The sequence below is a fragment of the Nesoenas mayeri genome (genome assembly GCF_963082525.1).
Source record: "Nesoenas mayeri genome assembly, chromosome: 1".
NCBI classification, from domain to species: Eukaryota; Metazoa; Chordata; class Aves; order Columbiformes; family Columbidae; genus Nesoenas; species Nesoenas mayeri.
In genome coordinates, this window is record NC_137541.1 from 95940320 (window position 1) to 95963379 (window position 23060).

The 23060-nt window shown below is 37.9% G+C and overlaps 1 protein-coding gene across 1 annotated transcript in view; it reads right to left on the reverse strand.

The window, feature by feature from the left end:
• OCA2 (OCA2 melanosomal transmembrane protein) overlaps positions 1-23060 on the reverse strand; it is a gene marked incomplete at both ends in the record, with an annotated part of 177946 nt that overhangs the window by 50909 nt on the left and 103977 nt on the right. Inside the window, 4 exons of the mRNA XM_080345885.1 lie at positions 1119-1212; positions 11295-11399; positions 11972-12031; positions 16734-16861. Of these exons, the coding sequence (XP_080202011.1) occupies positions 1119-1212; positions 11295-11399; positions 11972-12031; positions 16734-16861 (387 nt within the window). The remainder of the gene's footprint in view (positions 1-1118; positions 1213-11294; positions 11400-11971; positions 12032-16733; positions 16862-23060) is intronic.

Consider the following 23060-nt stretch of genomic DNA (forward strand, 5'->3'; position numbering starts at 1 on the left):
GGCACTAGCAATCAGTTAGCTAAATAAATGAACTTCTATTACAGGCAAAACTAGTTTTAGGTTTAATCTCTGTAAAGTCAAGGAAACTATGTGGAGGGGCATAGAGGGGGAGAAGGTATGGACTCATTGCAGAATACTGTTTTGTCCATTTTAACTTTATTTAACCTGACTGCCTAAATATTTAGGGATCCAGCCACAGCCCAATACAATGCAATTAGCATTAAACTTCTCAGTCATAAAAAAAAAAAAAATAAAATAAAAAAAAAAATTTTTTTTCTCATTAAAAACTTACACATTTTAATTACACTTAGTGCACTTACTGTTTGGAAAAGTTGCAACGCCTTCATAAACCACTTGCAAAATGTAAAAAAAAATAATCAAGTTTAAACTTCAATTCAAAAGATAATGAGTTACTATTCTCTGTTATTGTTATAACAAATAGGGGAGAAAACCTGGGCCTACAATATATACATGGTACCTTTTCAGTTAAAAAAAAAAAGTAATGAAACCACCTGCTTGTTCTTTGCTAATGCACTGACAATGCAAGAAACCTCAGTTAACACCAAGATAGGTACTAGGAGAATGGTTATTAGCTTTCATTATCAGAGGTAAATTTCCCAAAGGCTTCAAAAAGACTTTCCTTAGAGTAAGGGATGCTAAACAGGTGAGCAAATGGATACTCAAATGATTTCTGTGAATCAGACAGAAAGCCTCCCAGTGACTTCAGCAGACTTTGGATCAAACCTTCAGATCTCAATTATTATGCATTTTCTGCATTTCTTCAAAAAGCAATGATGGGTCCCTGTTCTGAAAGCTAAATATATCTTTATATTTTCTCTCACAAAAGATCAGAGTCCTATAAGCACCATCTGGACTGCTGCTTTGTGTGTCTATACTTTATGCAGATGCAGCCTTCAAACACTGACTGCAAAAATCCTATTGTAGCAGCAGGCAGTGGCTTGGATCCTTATTCGGAAGTCCTTTGAAGTCAAAAGAGGCTGAATCAGGCCCTTCCTATGCTTTTGCATAATAAAAACATTGAACCTATTGTGCCAGTTTATACATGTTATAATTGCATAGCTATTACCTTTTGTCAGCTTTCTCAGATAAACTCTTACCTCCAAGGCATGCACCCATGGCCAATGAGAAGATTAATGGTTTCATAGGCAAGTTAACGTCAGGATCTTTACTCAGGTTGAGAAGCACAGGAATCTGTGGTTTAAGAAGAGATAGTCAGGAGACATCCAACCATCAGCAAAAACATAAATAAAATTCATTCAAGTAAACAAATTAAACCACCAGTAAGTCCAAAGAATAACTTGTGGGTGTTTGCGGGTTTTTTTCTCTGTCTTTTTTTTTTCTACTTAGTATCTTTGCATCATATTCTCAATCTCTGCTCATTTTTCCTCACTGTGCTAGTACCACAAGCCACAGAGAAGATACCTGCAATGTTATGCCAAGCCTGACACAGGTACTGCTAACAAAACTGAGAATCTTGTTAGGTTATAAGTGCCTCTCATTAGATCCTTCTGGTTCAACAGGGATCTGCAAGTGACTACAAATAAATTCCCCCTCCATTTCTTGAAACCTAAGGGACAGAGCTATATCTCCTCTTCCTGCTGGACGCAGCTGGCAGAGATGCTCAGACCTTCATCATCAAGATGCCTGTAGACCATGTGTCAATAACTAAAAAAATCCGGAAGGCTAGTTATAATGAAAGTGTCTGATCTGATAGGGAAAAACTGAGGAAGAACAATGTGGCAGGCTTCTGAATTCATAAGCAGTGCTGAGCTATTTTACTTTCTGTTTACCAGAGAACATAGATTTAGCTCACTGGGAAACGTTTGCAAGTTTTATGAGTTTCATTTAATCATTTTAGCAAATAAAATAAAATAAAATAAACCCCCTGAAATGTCAAATGAGGCTTGTAGGGAGACATAATAGACTTCATTAGGCAATTGGTATAGAGCCCAAAAATAGACCAGGCAGGTTTTCTAGTAGCACCAGATCTTAGTCAGTAACACCCTTCAAATCTAAACAACTTTCACCTTAGTTGGGAAAAACTGGTTTGTGTTCAACTGAATTGTGTAACCACTTGGTTTGAAAGAAAGGTGCAATCAGTACCTGTAGAGAGAAAGTCATTAGCAAGGAGAGAGGTGATAATGTTATTAACCTGTTTTTAATGTGTACAGAAGTTTATGGGACAAAAGGGAGACAGAAAGAATAAGCAAACATGGAACAGCAAGGGATCAAGCAGGAAAGGATTTGTTGAAATAACTGTGATATGCCTTAAAATTAATGCTTTTTCAGAATCTAGGATTTTCAGTGGTGAATAGAGTGAACAAAAGACTTTTAATCCTTCAGTTTGTCATTTGAATGTATTTCACAGGTCCACCTCAAGGGGTATGATTTCAGAGATGAAATAGCTGTTTCCTGAAAAATGTTTTCTCTGACTGACACTCACCTCTACTGACTGTGTGTTTTCTTTTGGTATGGTGCAATATGTAGGCTTTATGAAGAATTACAACCCTTTTCTAATCCCTCCTGTCAGTGGTGTTAATCATCCCTCTTAAATTCTGTTAATTGATTAATCTGCATGAGTTAATATTGAAATTATTATTATTGAATTGCCCAAAAATGACTGTTTCAAGGCCTGAAGAAGGTTCAGCATGCCAAACATATTAGAATCACAGAATGTTAGGGATTGGAAGGGACCTCAAAAGATCATCTAGTCCAATCCCCCTGCTGGAGCAGGAACACCTAGAGGAGGCTACACAAGAATGTGTTCAGGCGGGTTTTGAATGTCTCCAGAGAAAAAGACTCCACAACCCCCCTGGGCAGCCTGTTCCAGTGTTCTGATACCTTTACTGTGAAGATGTTTCTTCTCATAATTAAGTGGAACCTCCTGTGTTACAGTTTGTAGCATTGCCCCTTGTCCTATCATTGGTTGTTGCTGAGAAGAGCCTGGCTCCATCCTTGTGACACTCACTGTTTACATATTTATAAACATGAATGAGGTCACCCTTCAGTCTCCTCTTCTCCAAGCTAAAGAGACCCAGCTCCCTCAGCCTTTCCTCATAAGGGAGATGCTCCACTCCCTTCATCATCTTTGTGGCTCTGTGCTGGACTCTTTTGTCCTCTTTGAACTGAGGGGCCCAGAACTGGACACAATATTTCAGGTGTGGTCTCACCAGGGCAGAGTAGAGGAGGAGAAGAATGTCTCTCGACCTACTAACCAACCCCCTTCTAATACACCCCAGGATGCCATTGGCCTTCCTGGCCACAAGGGCACAATTATGGCTCACGGTCATCCTGCTGTCCACCAGGACCCCCAGGTCCCTTTTCCCTACACTGCTCTCCAACAGGTCATTCCCCAACTTATAGCGGTACCTGGGGTTGTTCCTGCCCAGATGCAAGACTCTACACTTGCTTTTCTTATATTTCATTACATTTTTCCCCACCCAACTCTGCAGCCTGTCCAGGTCTTGTTGGATGGCAGCACAGCCTTCTGGTGTGTCAGCCACTCCTCCCAGCTTGGTGTCATCAGCAAACTTGCTTATCTGTCTTTTTTCCATGAAAGTCATGAAAGGTTTAATTTCTCTCACAAACTTTTCTTCTCTCAAACCATCGCTGCCAGAACATGATATGCAATTCAAACTGCAGTTGTATTTATTGCAAAACTATGTCATATTTTAACATAAAACAAAATTCAAACACAAATACTGAAATCACAGGATAAACTGTCTTGCTCAACCTAAATAAACCACCTTTTCCTGCTATATAATTTTGATCAGAGAACCCAAACCAATTATTTAGTTCCCCAGATTTATTTGCAAGTATCCTATTGCACTACAGTAACTCAATTGTTGCAGGACACAATCATGAACTGTGCGGACTAGCAAAAGCTTTTTAAATTAGGCAACTCCATGTGCATGCTCTGCACAGTACAGAGAACGTAGTTAGGCAGAGGAGATTAAAATTTTAATCCTATTTTCTTGCTGTTGAGGTCAGTTCTAAAGCCAGTGCCAGCCAGCTCCCAAGTGCAGAGCAAGTAATGCCATTTTCACACCCCACAGGTGAGAACCATGCAGAAAGCAGAGCTTCTACAACCCTCCAGAAACACCCTCCCTAATTACAGTGCTGTGAAGGACAGGAGAAGAGGGAAGCAAAACAGAGATCCCAGGCAGAAAGTCCATGAGGTAATACTCTGCTAGGTATTTGCAGTCCTATATGCATAATACTCCCATCAGAATATTTGCTTCTCTTTTTAATAAATGAGCTCAGCATCAGGAGCTGTCCATGTCATGTAAATCTATTCATTGAAGCCACAGAAACTGCCTAGAAGAAAGTCGCTGCACAAAGGTTTCAACTCACTGTGTCTTCTTTTAAACACAAAGATACATTGCAACATATCAAGAGAAGGTGCAATGGTGTAATGCACTTATATATTCATTTCTTAATTTTTTTAAATCCAGCAAAGTATTTTAGGAGCCCAAATATGCACTTAACTGCATTGGTTTCATTGTTCTGTCCTTGACGTAACATTGTTTTTAGAAATACTGTGAATTCTTTTGAAATTACTTTGTAATAATTAATCATCTGTGTTAAAATTATCGCTAGTGATGTCCTACTCCAAAGCACATTAACAGGTAGTAGGGCTAGATCAGGAAGCTCTGCTTCCATGAATGTTGACTTTTCGGGCAGAGGACAAACATTGAAACTTGTCTTATCAATACATGTTTCTGTACACTTAAATTGAATATTCGCATACTTAAAGGAATTCATGTCTACCAAAGAATTTCAGTTATAAGCGTAAAGGGAACAGAAGTCCTACAGACTTCTGACACATGCTTGAAGTTAGATTTAGCATGAAAATAACCTTTGTAAATAAAAGGTATTTCTAACAAGGAATGCTTCACCATAAGCTTCAGTTTTGAATACAGGGATGAAAGATCAGTGCAAAACATTCAGTTACATTTCTAGTTTTTCAGAGAGAAATATTTATTTGATCCATAATGTACACTTTTTTTTTGGCAAACATTATGGATTATCCTGTGTGACAACTGTATGGCATGGTGTCTCCAAAAGTCACTGGCATCTAATTATTTTGGTCTAAAACTAGACTTAATGCAAAGAGATTGTTCTAATTTCCATCCCAAGAACTGCCCTGCTCCAAAAAAATTGAAGAATTAAGAAGCATAATCACCAGTAAGATGCAAAGCACTTAAAGCCAGTGGACATTTCTCCTTGCTTGACCATTTACATTTTAAATAGATAAGGAGTACGCACAGGCTCAGTTACAAAGGAACCTGCTTTCTGTTTTCCCAAAACTCACCTTTAACATTTTCACATTTGTTTATGCAATTATGTGTTAGGTAACATTTTTGCTCTACCAATATCCCAAACCTCAGTTTCATCTACTGTTATAGTTAACCTGAGTACTAAAAAACTAAAGAGAGAAATGCAAAATATAAAAAGGTTAGAAGGAAACTTTTCACTGTAGTTTTCAATGTTTTTGAAAAACTGAGTTGGTTATAGAATCATAGAATAGTTTCAGCTATAAAGGACCTTCAAAGCTCATCTAGTCCAGCCGCCTGCAATGAGCAGGGACATCTTCAACTAGATCAGGTTGCTCAGAGCCCCGTCCAGCCTGGCCTGGAACGTCTGCAGGGATGGGGCATCTACCATCTCTTTGGGAAACCTGGGCCAGTGTTTCACCACCCTCATTGTAAAAAATTTCTTCCTCATGTCTTGCCTGAATTTCCCTTCTTTTAGTTTAAACCATTGTCCTTTGTCCTATTTTAGCAGGTACTGCTAAAAGGTCTGTCCCCATCTTTCTTGTAGGCCTCTTTTTAAGTACTGAAAGACCGCAGTAAGGTGTCACCAAAGCCTTCTCTTCTCCCGGCTGAACAATTCCAACTCTCTCAGCCTGTCCTCGTAAGTTCCACAACTCTTTCTGATTCAAGTCGTAAGCATTACAATAGCATCAGAAGCACTCCAAGCTAGGATACTTTGCCAACTCTGCTATAGTTGGCTGTGAAACTTATTGTACAAAAATCCTGCCATATTGATTTAATTTATTGGGATGCAGATTTTTTCATGGTTGTAAGAACTGCTGTCCCTTAACAGAGAGAAAAAGAGAAAAACAAAACAAAACAAATAAAAACCCACACATTAAAGCTCATGAATCCTCTTGTTTCCTTAATTATCCCCTCTTCAGATTATGTAAACGGCATCGTTATCAATATTAGCAGGAAAAAAATAATGTTTTATCAGGAGAATATCTTTGATTCCTTATACTCTTTATTTCAAAAATCTTACCAGGATAAATCTCTGTTGGATTAGTTTCTAGAAAACTGGTTTTGTTGGAAAGTTTGATACTGAACTACTCCACATTGCTGTTTGATTGACAGGATTTAGATAAAATGAGTAACGTAGCTTAACAGAGCAAAGCCAAATCCTCCTTACACAGAATCATACTCGTCATAAGACTCTCTGTCTCTCAGTATTAAAACAGAAAAATGCAATTGTAAGAAATAATGATTGTAAATGGAAAAAAGAGAGTGTCCTCAAAGACTTGATACAGAAAGGAAATAGCCTTTAAACTTGAGTCTATTTAGGGTGTTATGTGTATTACATATATACATACATATATATATATATATATATATATAGGATGTAAGCCCATGCATAAAGAACTATTCTAGCATCTACAGATGTTGGCACATTTGTTTACATAACTACTCTAATTGAAATCAAACCTTGTGAAGAAAATGTTTGTTTATACCATAAACTGTGAAAGCACATAAGATATGTTACAAATATAAAAAGAATAAACCCAGAAAGGTATATATTTTCATCTTTCACACTGTTTTTAATCTTGAATCAATATTCCAAGCATTTAAAAATTGAATGGGATTGTATTACTGTTATAAATCATCCACCTTCCTGAGAAAACCTCATCTATCAACAATTAATGATAGTAGAAACTAATTCAGACTCAAAAAATACAATTCTGCAGGACAGTGTATTTCTTCTTCTCCCTCTCAGCTGTCTACAACAATATCCTGAAAATGTAAGCCAGATGAAACACTCAAAAAGAAAGAAAGGTCACCTTTTACTTTAAATAACTAAAACTAGACAAGAATTATATACACCAATTACTACTAAGCTAAATTTCATTAAATATTATTAGTTTTCTCATAACAATCCTTACATTTATATTGAGGTATGCAGTCCTTTTTTTTTAAAAAGACTGATGGTGATGTTTGCACATCTCCGTTCTGTTGTCTACTTGACAGAGGTCTACTTGACACTTCCCAAACATTGTTGCTTCAAGTTTTCTTTGTACAAAAGTGGAATGAAGAGCCTTGAATATTTTGCTTTCACATTTTCTTTGATACATAGACTGCATCCTTTGTAAGTAAAACCATAACCAAAGAGTTGACATTTTCACACCTTGCTGTCACATCCTCTTTTCCAAGACTCAAAACTACCAAAGAACCAGTTGAATCAAGACCTTTATCCTATTCACCTATTTAAAACAAAAGTTTCTCATGAGCATGGCATTCCACCAGTCAAGGAAATGAAGTTTTGGACCTATGAAGACTTTCTGAAATACAAATAGAAAATACTATTTAGCTCTACCAGCTGGACCCTGGACATATGGAGAGGAGAACAATGAGGAGATGCATTAGTCCTTCTCTGTCAGTGAGCATCTCCTCCTGGGATGTCAGGAAACTCATAAAAAACAGCAGAGTGAAGCCCTCTCAGCTATTTCTGCTTCCCAAAGATAACACTTGTACAAGTAATCGCGTATCTCCATTGTGCAAGAAGAGTAACTTAGACAAGTTCATCCAATACCTGTGCAACACAGTAGAAGGCATCAGCTCATAGCACCCATTTTGTCTATTTGTGCAAAATGAGAATGAAACAGCAATTCATGTCTTTATTTTAGGGATTCATGGCTGCTCAACACCAGGGGATTTAACAGCACACTCTTTGCTAAGAACTGCATGTGGTAAAGATGTCTTCTGTGAAAACTGCAGAGAATATGCATTAATAGAAAAAAGCTTATTTGTAGCTTCCCAAATTATTGATGACTGGCCTGTCTTTGCAGACAGCTATGGCCCAGTCACATTTTTGTCAAGCATTTAAATGTACGACATAAAAAACTCTCGTAGGGCAGGTAATAAGGAAGACCTAAAAATAAAACTGTCACTAAGAATATAAGATACATACAGAATATTCAGTATTGCAAATGAAAAGCCTTTGATAGTTTTAGAGGCAATAAATATTGAGCCAAAATTTTTCCAGTTTCTAACAAAGATCTGTGAAAGACTAAGTCACCTTGCCAGCCAGGTGGTTCATGGAAAATGTTTGTCACACTATACTGAGGAACTAGTATTTAAAATCAGCTAAAATGGGGGTTTACTATGGCTGTATTTTTGGTTCTGGTAATAAAAGAAAAATATAAACAGATGGCTCCAGCATATGCAGGTGATAAAACATGTCAATTAAACTAAATAGCATACTGGTAATAAAATCATGTCACCTAACATTCTAAGGGCAGAAATCCATGCCTATTTAAATGACAATATTAGGAAAGTGCAGGCGTTAAAAATTAATAAGTCTGCCTGTCGAGGAATGACATTGTGAGTTTAGCTTGTTGGAAAAGGAGGGAAACTATGAGAGCACTAATAGAATGGCTGAGCATCACTGCATGATTCACTACATTTATTCTTCCAAGAAGGATCGATATTCAACATGAAAAAAACCCTTGCCATTCAAGAATTAAAATGTGTGAGACTTAATAACTAAGCTGCTGGTTTATTAATTGTATATACACAGAATATTTTGTGGGTGTTTTTTGCAAATCCCAGATATATCTATATATATTAAGTCTCCTGCTGGCAAGATAGTCTTTTGCACACAGTCAGAGTTCATGGAGTTTGTCATAAAGTATATCTCAAACTCAAAATATTTTGCCACAGTACATTTTTTACATATTGGCTAAAAATGATTGGTTTTCCTATCATGGTTGCTAGGCATGTTTATGCAATGAAGTGCAATAAGCACTCATATAAATATATGTTTAATTGGGAAGCTGGATCTTTACTCTCCAATGCTTAAAGAGAAGGGAAAAGTCTGGGAATTACAGTTCATCAAGCAAGTTTCAATCTCCTCTTCTCGTTTTGGGGCAGTTCATGATCTTTGCATTCAGGACAAATTATGTGAAACAAGCAGCTGGAAGATATTCTGAAGACTGTTTTGTCTTTGTGCGGTTCCAATGCTTTTAGTTTAACACAAACAGAATTTCACCAAGACAGAAACAATAAAAGCAATCAACCTATGATGAGCTAAGTGTCCCTAGAAACACATTCCACTGTTTCTTGTATGCAATTATCTTTCTGCAGCATCCTCTGCAGCATAAGATACTTGCTATGTTCTGAGCTCTTTGCAGAGATTTCACTTTATCAACCTTTGTATGTGAATTCCGTATGGTACTGACATTTTTGATGGTGAGGTTATACCAGACTTATCTTTGTCTAGAGCAAAGAAGAATTTGATGAATTACAATGTTGCACTGAAAAGGTATTTTCAGGGTAAGATGCTTCAAATACTAAACTAATCTAATTATTGTAATTTCAGAATTTTTTAGTAAGGGAGAGTTCTTCACAATGCTGCTGCTGAAGGCTGCTGAAAAGCATCACTGTGTTCAAAATGTTTAAACACATGAATATTTTGAACCCCAAAACATTTCCATCTTAAAATAACTGAAAATATTTAGGTTTTGTTCTTAAGACTGCAGATAATGTGTTGCAATTATGTTTTCGGGTAAGCAAGGATCATAATTTATGTATGTAGATACTTAGCAATTTTTGAAAATGCTTAGATATTCTACTAGGAAAGCATTTTCCTTATATGTTTTCTTTACTTCAATTCATAAAATAGTTTGTTTCCCAGAATTATTTGTAATGCTAGCTCACATATATTCATATCCCAATTACCTTTTTAAAATATTCATCTACAGCTTCCACTTTTGACATACAATTAATGTAAGAATCTGCAAGCTATAAAATTTTTAAAAAGAAGTAACAATCTCTTAGGTTCACCTCAGAATAGAATGAAAAAATATACATTTTAAATGTCTAGTATGTTAGCAAGGATCTTTTCCTGTCTACCTGTATTTCCCTCCAGCAAGGACACAAAAGTGGTCTTCAGGCACCCAAAAAAAATTCCTTTATTTTAGTCCCATTCCCCAAAACATACTCCTTTAAAAGAGAGCTCTTCTCAAAACCTGTAAAAGACCTCCTGGTTAATATGCATGCAGGTTCTTTTTTTGTATTGGTTCAAACCAGTTTTTCATAGACTGGCTGGATATGAGGCAAAACCTTCTAAGCTAAGATTTCTACATTTTTGCTTAGTAGTCCTGAAGTGTTTGCTGGAAGGTGACTCATCCTGAACCAATCTTTCCTTTCATGCTCATTGCTTGCCGTCTGTTGTTGTTAAATCAATATAATTCCACAGGAAACACCACACTAATCAAACCAAAATACCATATTAACATATCCTTATAGTACAGTTGCAAATCTGTCCAACCTGTCATGTGCCCAACAAGAAGTGTCTTAAACCTTGATGTAGGTTAAGGGTGGACATGACCACCCAATAACAATGGCAGAAAAAATCATATTTAGCTAAAAACAAGCTATAACAATGAATTATTCCTACAGGATAATGAAGAGATTATTGCACTTTAAACAGAGAACTTGATTGAATAAACCTATCTGATCATGCCCTAATTTGTTATAATTTGATACTTCTCTGTTATTAAAACTCAGCTACTAAGAAGCATTTGTTATGCTTAACCTTATTTGCTAGTTTTTAAACTAATTACCTAAGCAAGGTAGCAATAAAAGGTTCAGGTGTTAAAAAAGCATTAACATACCTACACAGTACATAGAGGGAAAATATATTGATAGCAGTGGATGGATAGCGACAGTTTCCATCAAAAAGACAATTTTACTTGTCAGCACGGATGTGGATATAAGAGGGAAAGTGCAAAACCACAGTTAAAACTGCTCCTCTAGTTCCACAGCTAACTGTAGCTGCTGGCAGCAATGTCCAACTAGATGTCTAAACGGTACAAATAAGCTTGTAATAATATTCAGTCTTGGGGGATCAAGTAAATGACAACACAGAAGAGGTGAAGAAAAACCCAAATTGTCAGCAAGCTCAGCTCCCTCGCCAGCACCAGGAGGAGGATGTGCAAGGTCTGTGCAGAACCCACGTACCATTGTAGCTGTGAAGGGGATGTTGTCGATCACGGAGGAGGCCAAAGCGGACACCCAGAGCACTAAAATGATGGCCACCGCCAAGCGCTGGTCCTCAGGAACCCCCTGGAATTGAGAGAGATCAAATTACAACGTTGATGAGACCGGTGTTGCTCTGTCCCCTCCATGGCATAATGGCATGTTCGGCACAGTTTTAATTTATCAACATTTATTACTCCTTCAGGCTCCGAGATAGGAAAAGCATTTTAATGAAAACAGCCCGACATTTAGTGATACAATTATTGTTCTTTTGCTAAGAAAATTTGAACAAATATAAATACAAATGCTATTATTTCTAATATTCATACTTGCACATTTCTAATACTCCTACTTGCATTTCACACAAGAAATAAACTGTGCAGCTCTAAATTTTCCCCTTTTACTCTTTATATTTTAGGGTTTTTTTAGACTACAGAAAAGTTTTCCCTTTTGCATTTGTAGCTATGTTGATTCTGGCTGTGGACAGATATTAAATATTAAATATCACCCATGCCAAAGTATAACATGCTTTCTTGATACTGCTGATGCAGGAATGCAATCATTAACATTAAATTCAAAAGGAAAGTATTATGCATTATTCTATTGGAGCAAAACTATTTTCCCTATGTCTTAAAAAACTGTAAATGTTTTAAACAAACCTTTATTAACAAAGCTGTCTGCTCTCCTATGTAGTCTATTAAGTGCAGATTAGCCAAAGCCTAAAAAAAAAAAATAAAATACATTGTTATCAACTAGTGAAGCATCTACTGCAGCTTCTTTTTTTCAGTGGATGTAAGAGAATACAACAATTCCTTCCCATTCACAATTCATTGATATTCATTGCAGGTAGCTTCTATAGCAGCTTTGCAATTGGTGGAAATAAAAGACACAACAGAAATTTGTAGCTAAATTTGCAGAAGTGGGTCAGTTGTACTGGAACAACTGGTGGGATTGCTTAAGAGTGTGGGGCAAAGGCGCCAGAGAGTGGCTGAAATTTAATTATGCCCTTTAGTGGATGCAGGTTTTCCTGAATACCTGAACACAACTGATTTAAACCAGCTTCCCCAAAACCACAATATAGATAGAAGTAAATCATGTGTTTAAAAGGTCAGATGAAATCTGACTCTGCTCAGTCCCAGATGAAGAAAAGAGAAAGCAAAACATATTTTTCTGTTAAACAGCTTCCTCAGTTCCATCAAAAAACAATAAAACAACAAAACAAACAAACAAACAAAAAAACCACCACCACGACCAAAAAACACCACACACAAACCCATCAATCCATCTGTAAACTAGGCCAGAGATCTTGGGTGAATGGAAATTGGCACAGAAACAGCAGCACCTGAAAGGCAGGAAAATCAGGTCTCTGATCCCCATGTCAGGCACCCAAACCAAGGTGAGCCCTGTAAGCTTTGGGCCAGGGGACAGCCTGGACCAGAGCGCTCTGTCCTCCCTGTGAGACTCATTCACATTTGTACAGGGTGCCCAGACAGCATCCCGTACAACCATGGTTACTACCACGCATGAAAAGACATACCAAGGTTCCAGCCTAGAGATGGTGGCTCTTATCTCTCCTTGGGTGGAGAGGAGAATATAAACCGAGAACTCACACCCTGGGAGAATGATCTATTCCATCAAACTACAAGGTAAAAGAGGAATTTTAACTCATGAGATCTACCCTTTATTTCACTTCGATTTTATATTCTTTTCTTGTAACAGTCCAGAATGATGTACTATTTCCAGGTTGAATGGGGTATATCCATTTTGTCACTTCTCAGTTTCTCAGAGGAAGAAATCACATCATTTTTGGTTCAGCCTGAACCAAGCTGGTTGGCTTTCTTTCATTTTTCTTCTGCCATGACAAAGAATCAGCCAGCTGCGATGTCTCGCTTACTGAGTCCATTCCCACATGGAGCCACAGAAGTCAATATTCACATGACACAGCTCCATGTAACACCCACAGCTGGCCATCAGACAGAGCCCTTCAGAGACAGTAGTGAAAAAAAAATCATTCAACTCACACACTGTCAAATTCCATGACAGAGATGAACAAAGATCCTAATAGGCTCTGAGTGGCGTGGTATAATACACGATAATGTCAGAGCGATTAAGGGGCTGCCATTCAGACCGACAGTTCCTGTACCTGCAGCTCATTCAGGCAACAGCTGAACACTAGTGGTTTGGGTATCACCACACGTTAAATTTGGCCCAGAAATTATATTTCCTTTAAACAATGCGTTGCACAAGAAAAGGTAGATCTACATTTAAAAACACAACATGCAGAAAACAAGTGATAAGGCTTTTAGATACACAAACACCCCTCTTATATATATATATATATATATATATAAAAAATATATATTTTTTTTTTTCATTACTTAAACTTCGCAGGAGAAACTTTTCTAAGAAATGAATTCTTGTTGGTAGTTTTAAATTACTGGTTTCATTCTAAGCTATATACCTTGCTTTACCAACTCAAAGCTTATTACAGGGACTTCTAAAATCTATGTGAAGTCAGTATTTTTAATGAACTGCAATTTTTTTCTGCAATTGCTTTGTGTTGACACTTTGAAATAAACTTTTTAGCACATAGCTGTCAGCAACCAGGACTCAGAGTCACATTCAATTAACAGTGCTGCCTTATTACTTAATTATCCATTAACACAATATATTACTTTCCAGCAACACTTGAAATTTATTCTGGAATGCAGACACGGTACCACAAAAGAGATATTCAGGAAAGAAGGAAGGGAGTGAAGGGCACGCATGTGGCTGCTGCAAGACGGTCAGGCTGCCCATCATGTTAGAGATGATGACAGAACTAATCATGTAACCAACTTCAGGGTGTCTCTACAACATCCAGACCGATTGCTTCCAAGCACCCAGACAGAAAGTCCCCAGTTAGCATCCTGGCACTGGCCTCCACTGCGTGTAAACCACACACAGGGCCTCCTGCATCTTCCCGTACTTCTAAGAGGAATAAGTATTACTGCATTAACTGATGTCTTCAAGCATACTAGCTCCTGTCTGACAGCTCGAAATAGAGTTTTACTGCAGAAAAAATAAAGTACCATTTTAGATCAAAGTTTAAATTATGCACAGAAGTTAGCATGAAATCCTCATATGGACAGCATGTCATGATGACTGTTGTAAATACACCCTGCCTGAAAGGATTAAGGTAAAATGCCAATTTTGACAATAAAATTGAACAAAAATACTCTATGCTGTATCCCTGAGAGGCACAGGAACCTATATCACAAAGAGACAGAAGGAGAAAGATTTTATAGCCTGTAACAGCCAGTTGTCAACAAGGACTAAAAGACAGTTGTAAAGATGAATTACATGAAGGACACAACAGAAAACAAGAATTTCTGACTTTTTCATTGCAAAAGATCTCCCAGACCAATGAGCACCCAAAGGCAGAACCTCCAATATCGGTCTGGATATTGTAGTCCCAGTGGCTCTGGAACTTAATTCAAATTTTCTAAAATGACTTGCAGCCTAAGTCCTACAATAGGCTTTTAAATGCGCCTTGGAATAGGAAAGGGAACATTTATAGCAGTAATAGCTTCATACTGACAACCATCCAAGACAAAGGATCACCAAGGATGAAGAATATGAGCTGACAACTGCTGAGTGCCTTAGTTCATGGAAAGATTTCTTATTCTTCAATGCATATCTTTGTTTTGGCTTGGTTCTTCTTGACATTGTTAACTTAAAGGAAAGAAAAATGCCTTGGTAAGGACTTTCATATCCTCCTAATCCAAAGGGTAATAAATTCAGACCAAAATTAGCAGCAATGATACTTAAAACATTTTTCTCATTCATTTATGGGGAAAATTTAGTGTCTCTCACTTTTTCTTGATTATGTGTACAAGTTTCTTTCATGACCTTAAACTGCTGTTATTCCAAACTATTCACTGGTGACCTGAGAAACCATAAAAACGAAGTTTGGTGAATTACAACAGTCATATTTGAAGTCTGGCAGTAAATGACAAATAAATTCCTATGTGTTTTAATATCTTATTGTGCAGCCACACAGCACCCAAATCAAAACTCTTCAATCTAAGCTAAACCAATAAATACATCAGGGAATGCAACTAATAAACTGTTACAGCAGTAGCAGACAAAAGAAACATGGTTTCAATACGGATTCTCTATGAGAGCTAGAAAATGCAAGGATATATAGAGCATGATAGCACAGAGAACTAAAAATTGTCTGTACTAATGGGTGTACAATAAAGCAACATTTCCTGATGAATTTTAGAACTACTAGCTCTCAAACAAGCTTCCTAATGATAATCAGAGTTTCTATTCATATTCTCAGAGGTTACTAGATTTTGACTTCCGCTTTGGCATTAATTAGAGTTGGTTGAATTATTCAGTATTTGTACTTGGTTCAAATTTCGTCCCTTTTACTGCTGATGTTTTTATTGTTGGTGGTTTTCATTGTTTTCCTATAATAGATCCCAATTTACAAATTCTTGGGCTCTTTGCAATAACTGGGGATGAGGGTGAGGGAAGGAGGCTGTGCAAGCAAGTTTGTTATACAGGCTTTGCCCAGGCTGCTCACTCAGACAATTCACTAGCCATGGCAGTGCAAGTGGCCACTTGAGTTTCATCAGTAATGTTTCTACAACATAATTACATCACTTAAACCCAATAAAGAACAACTGAAAAACATGAAGCATCTTATGGAATGCACAGAAGCCTGATTGACGACTAAATGTGGGTATTCATACAAAGAATTATCCAAGTATTTGGGGTAAAAATAAATCCTCTCAGGCTATACAAAGGTCTCAAACAGTAAATAAAACAGGATACAAACATGAATGGACAGTTTCTGATAGGCAAGCAAACAAATGAAAAGAAACTACACAGCAAGATATCCAGGCATTCCAAGTACTGAATATCTTTTAAAATTACAATTGCAAACTGAAATTCAGTTATATTATCCTTTCACAGCATATTCCCATGAAATCTCTTAGGCCATTTGGTAGCCAGCATGTAGCAGACAGCATTAGGAGCATTTTTCAACTTTGGTTTATTCCTATTCTTCTATTTTTTCTATGACTTATCTAAGTAATTGCAAAGCAAAGACATAAATACTTATAAACTATCTGCACACAAAGACCGCTGACAAAACTAGAAACTAAAATTCCACTTATGGGAAATGATTGTGTCGGATATATTCAGCAAATGAAGCAGAAAGAGAGAGACCAAGCCTACAGTGAAAAATTAAATCTCAAAGAGGTCCAGCCATCTTCCACCGCTCTGCAATTTCTCTCTGTACTACTACAACTACACTCAATCTTCAATATTCCACTGGGACTGAATCTGCAGGAGGCATCTGCCCAGGAATATAATTCACATTTTATGTCAGTTGTAAATCTTCAGGCTTCAGAAATCACAGAATCTTACCTCCATGAGAACAAACAATGCTGCAAAGAAAAGGAGGGTTGCCCACTCAACTCTGTTCAATATCATCTCAAAATCATGGATGTCTGCTAGCACTAGCAGCCAAATGGCTCCCAACATGGCAATCCAGCCTACATGAGAAAAAGAGAGAAAAACACTTTATAGTACTTCACAGACTTGTTATATACTATCAACATAAAAGCTACAGCATCATGTTTTTCAAAGATTCTTGCCACACTTTTGCTCTGTTGTTGTAACAGGGAAAGTTCACAGATACCCCAGGATGAATGGTCTCTGTTTGCAAATTAAAATCAATTAGAAAGGCGGGGGGGAAGGTAAATAAGGCATATTTGGGTTACCCCCAAATAATCACTGTGTTTGAATGACAGAGAAACCTTTAGGTGTTTAGGAGGCCGACTGAGCGATTCTGCAGCCCCCAAAAGTCTGGTTGCAGCCCTGCCTGAAGACTTACTGGCTACATGCATGAACAGATAAACAGAGGAAAGGAAAATCTCTTTAAAATAGAAGAGGGATTGACTTTGAATAGCAAAACAGGCTCTCTTCAGACAGGATCCCTCTATACATCCTGAAGTGTTTTAAGGGACATATTTAGGTAACTGATTGAAAGAAAATGCAAACCAAATGCACAATCAGCCAGAGAATGTAATCAGCAAATCTTCCATCCAAGAAAGACTCACTTTCTCTCTGCACAGTTTAAATGCTTTCTCGAGCTGTTTAATTCCTCTGGCACTTTTATCTTAAACGAAATGATGGCATTTCAGACATGAAAAAAAAGGATTTGGGGTGGCTTTTTCCTCAGAATGATCCTCCCCTTTCTGCCTTTCTTCTCTATTTTTTCCCTTAATAGCAGACAATTTTTTTTTACATATAAAAAACTGACACAGGCTTTTAGGTTTTCTTTAATTCATGGAAATAAAGCCTTCCACATCTTCAAGTTATTTCTCCCTTTGTTGTGGTTATTTCATACATCTCATCCTATTTTATACATTCAGTCAGCAGGCGATAGATTCACAGAACTGCAGAAAAAGTGAGGAAGAATAACAATCTCTACTGGCAAACAACTTTAAGTCACAAACTTATAATCAAATACCAAATGTGAGTTAGGTAGAATAGGCCTCTGCTAAAAAGTAGATAGATGAATTAAGCGAGCCATCTACAAAAGCCTTCAACAACCATAGTTGTAAGAATATAAGACAGAAGACTGATTTGTGTAATTTTAGGCCATTCAACATACAGTTTATGCATAGTGTTTTTCCATAAAGGTAAAAGAAGAAAGTGATCCAAAACCATCCAAGTTTAAAATTAAGCTATATTCCTTTTAAATCCTGTTTAAATATAAGATAAATAAAGACAACAAAGGTTCTCACTGTTCATGAAGCTGTAAACATTAACTATTTTCTCTGAAAAATCCTATACAGTGTCACATAAGCTTTACCTAATCAAAGCATGCATCTTGCTCTCCCAAGTACATTTTAGGGGCTTTCAGTGTCATACTGCACTCTTTAAATGAGAATTTCAGGTGAACTATGATCAGTAAGCAACATCTGCTGAAAGTATTGCAATTCAGTGCAGGCAACCAGACCTGCCCAAACACCAAAACCAGCAGCTCAGGAGTTACTCCGGCTCACTTGCTTGGTAAGGAGAGCTAAACCAGCTACCTTGACACAGCTCCAGCATTCATGCATTGAGATGGTTTTATTTTCTTCTGCAGTGTTTGAGCAGCAGTGATATCACACTTCTTGCATTGTTTGGCTCCAAAAAACAAACAGCCCTCAGTGACACCAACTCTTCAGTCAATGATCTATTTCTTTCCTCTCAAGCATCTCCGAGTGCCATCTTCTTCTCAGTTCAGTTCTGATCTTGATGCCCCTAACCTGACTTCTGTCTCCTTTGCTTAGCTGAAACCATGTTTTCCATTAGTATGAATAGCTTCTCCCTTCACCAGCCCTCTCCCCATGATCCTTCTTCTTGAAAAGCTTTGACACAACTGATTGCACTGGTCTTGCCTGTTCCTTGTAAAGTGGCCCTCACAGGATTTTTTTCTTTAGCGTGGTCCAAACCTAATCTACAGTGAGATGCTGGGAAATCCTTGTAAGGAAACAGGTATGAAGGACAAGGATATGGTTTTTTAGCAGAAATACCACTATATAGGTGGAAACTTAGCCAAAGTTAAGCAGCGAGCTGAAAACTGAAGGAATTTTGTATTTCAGATTTTTGAGCTTCAGTTCCTACATTGCTCCCAATACAGATTTTGAGTATAAACTGATTCGAGTGCCTCACTGGATCCAAAAAAACATGTCTCACATCCAGCTCTGTTCACCTCCAAAGACAGAAATGCTGACATGTTGCAAGCTGAGCAAGTCTGTTCCCTGCTTTGGTCACAGTGATCTAATCCAAGCATGTGGTTAAAGATAGCTCATGCATGAGCATCATACTGCAAGCGAGGAGAAGAGCAAAAACAACCACAGAAGACAGCAGGGTGGGAGTATCTGGTCTCTCTCACAAATCCCTTCCTAAAGTCGAGCAGGGAGGTAAAGCTGCTCTCCCTTCCTTTCAGGGAAGCCAGGCTCTGAAATCAAACTCTCCTTTGGCTATTCTTTGCCACAGGGGGTACGAAACGTGTCACAGGCAGGATGAAATCCACCCCGTGTCACTGAAGCAGGGAGAGAGATGCCAAGTGCTAGAAAAGGTTCAGTTTGACTGTATGAGGAAAGCCGGGTGTGGTGCCCTGGGGTAAAACATGCATGCCCTTTGTACTGTTATGGAGTTTCTCTTCACAAAGGCTCATCTTTTGGAAAATGAAAGAAGTGCTGGATCACAACCACCTCAGCTTTCCAAATTTTGCAAGGGGCTAGAGCAGCTGCCCTCCTCTGTTCCCAAACATATCCCTCAGCCACTTTTGTAGCTTCAGGTACCACCGCTTTGCTTCTCTCCAAAGAGCTGCCAAATTTTCCTGTGAAGAATGGCATTTTTACCACTCATTGGAAAGAGATTCCAGGACTGAATGAAGAGTTATAATATTCCTTACTGCTTAGGATGAATCCTGTATTCTGGAATAAGCTGAAAATCTACGCAGTTTTTTTGCACACCAGTCTCTGGATATGTGTGTAGCTTGAATGTTCAAATGGTAAATGTCATACAGAGGATCTTCGAGGAAAATGTTCTGAAGATTCTTGATAATCTCATTCATGCCAAAGTCAAATCAGATTTGGCTAAAACAGTTACAAACCCTAGGAACAGGACTACTCCAGGAGCTTCCAAAGTTGCAAAAGGGAGAAGAGAACTGTCAGTTCATGTCTACCCCTAGGAAATGCACTGGCTAATTTTCTTGTGACTGTCAAGTCTTGGCTGTTCTCTGAATTCCAGCAAAGAACAGTGGGTTCAGCTCTACCTTAAATAAACAAAGATGATAGCAATTCCTATGAGAGCAATACTGCCAGGAGAAGAAGATATGTACATATTAGGAACTTAGGAGCAGAATTTTACTGCTATTTTTTACAAATGTGACTGACAACACTACATTTTGTTACATACACTTTATATGCAAGTACAACAAAGTGAAGAATTAAAGAACAGCAATTTTCTCAATCGTTCTGGAACAATCTGCGTAATATCTTGCCATTATTTCTACCGCCCACCTCCAACAAAAACAAATCACCTTGAACATGCTATACAGAGATAACAATTATTAGCTAAAGCTGATGAAACATAATTGAACGGCACAAACGGTGGATAGAGCCAGGCATTTTCTTGCACCATGAGTGTTATTAGCACTTGTTAGCTCCATGTACATGGCTCTGCATGAGAGAACAGTGCCCTGCCCTGCAATATTGTTCCCTGAGAATATGGACAGGCAAGGGACATGTCCCCCTGCAGCGCTCTAGCAAGCACGGTTCAAACACATCAGCTGCCAGTTTTGGCTGCGCAGAGCTTATCTCAGTCTACACACACAGTCTGTTCAGCGTATATCGGCTTTCCTTGCTACGCCTGCAATGCGGAGATGCAGCTACCCTTCTCTGAGAGGGATTCAAGAGGAGAGCGAGGAAGTATCTCAAGGAATTTGGGGCATTTTATGCAACATCTCCATTCACGGTGCCTTGTAGTAGCACAGTTTCACCTCAAGCTGCCTGCAGCTGAATGAGAGTGAAGTTTTCTTCTGAAGCCTGAAGGCCACAGCAGTTAATCTCTGCCATAACTGCTTGACTGACAGCTCTCTGCTGAACTACTTGCCAAAGTTAACCACAAAGTTAAGGAACTCAGGGCCGCCTGCCTTTTCAAGTGGGCAGCATTTCTAAGGCTTTTCCAAGGCCTTCCTAAGTACGTTCATGAAAATGAACATATTATATCAGGGTTGTGTATATTTGGGGAGCTTTGCTTTTGCCCTGGATTCGATTTGAAGCTATTCCTTCCTTTTTGTAGAATTGAAAGTACAAGGATACATTAGAGACTGGCTTCTCCATTTATTTTCTAGCTTACTGGGCCACAAAAGATAGCCAGGAGGAAGAGAAATAGAAATAATTTCAAAAAATAACTTCTCATTACTGTAGTGAAAGCAAAGCCCATTTCTAGTTCCACAGACCACTTCCTTTACTGCCTTTTACTGCCTCTGTTTCACAACAATTGATGTTCTGGAAATATAACACGGAGAGAAACTGAATCTAAATTCCATTTCTGCACTTATATGGTACCTGTTGAAGATAGTGATGGTTTCTATTTATTTTAGGAAAAATAAAAGGAAATTTTATTATCAAATGCATCTTGCAAATTCATAATGCATTCTTCACACAAAAGATTCCCATGTCTTCTGCCTGGCATCAGAAAAAAATGTACAGCAGAAATAGCTTGAGTGCTTTGCTTTTCTCCTACAGTTTACCCCGTACGGAAAACTGCCTTTGGAACAATAAATGGCTCATGATGAGAACACAATTGCAATTCTACTGAAAAAAAAATAATAATAAAAAACCAAACTTATTTTGAAATAATCAAGCAGAACTTGAAAATAGAAAACAATCTGATAGAGTCAAACATAACTCTAGAACATGTGGGAGGAAGGGAGGTGAAAGAGAAAGAAGTGAAAGAAAAAACTACTGTAAAATCTGCAGACCTTTCAAATGCTCAATACGAAAAATTTATATTCCTTAGTAAATGTAATTTTGTCTGACCTACTACCAGCTAAAAATCATAATAAGCTTCCTCCTAACAATGTCAACAGTAGACACTGTATGTTGACTTATGTGCACAGAATTTCAAATTATGTCATTATGAATACTGAAAACACACTGTAAATTCACTTTTGTGGAAACTGAAACGACACTTGAGATACTCGCACTGAACACCAAAGCCAGGATAATATTCACCATGTCAGTGCTTGATAGTCAAAACATTATGCAAGAGAGACAGGTGCAGGGTACTGCATTTGGGCAAGAAGAGTTAACATTGCACAAATCCAAGATGGGAAGCAACTAGGTGCCTAACAGTCCTGCAGAAAATACTCAAGAAATACAGTGGATCACAACTAAATCTAGTGGCCCACTGAAATACAGAATAAGGACGATAAATGGCAAATCCCGTGAAGCAAGCTCTGCTCTCTTCATCCCCAGTAAACCCTGAGAAGATATACTTTAAGAAAGATGCATACTCATTAGGAAACACAATGCAGAGTAGCAAGTACAATCAACAGTCTGCAAAGTTGAGTTTTGAGGAAAAAAAAATAAGAATCCAGGATACTTAGCTCAAAGATAAGCAGATTAAATGGGTCCTGGCAAGTCTTTGGGTTAGTACCAGATAGCTCCAGAGGGCAGAGAGTAACCTGCTCAGGCAGCAGTAGTGGGTGGGACAAGAGAGAGTGAAGAGATCTAATAGCAGTGAGGGAGGTTCAGGCTACACAGTATTCAGGATCACACATTTAGAGCGGTTGAGAAGTGAGTTTTCTAAAAATCAACTAGACCACCACCTGCCAGATTGAAATATAATACTCCTGTCTGCTAACAATGGGATGGACACACTGATTTTTTAGACATCTGTCACTGAGTAAAATATAATATTCTTTTTCTGTGATCTTAACAATTCTGTTTTTGTGAACTGTAGAAACACTTCTAGTCCACAATGTCTATAACAAGCTTACCAGCTAAAACATGTTTGGCCCTTACCTTTGAATAATTGTTCACACAACATGTTATTGAACATACGAGGAAGTAAAATCCATCACTGTGTTCAAACAGCTTAATCAGAAGTCTGATAACTCCACACATCCCCAAAATTTAGCCTAAGGATCTATGCCAGTCCTTCATACTCTATGGTGTAGTTGCA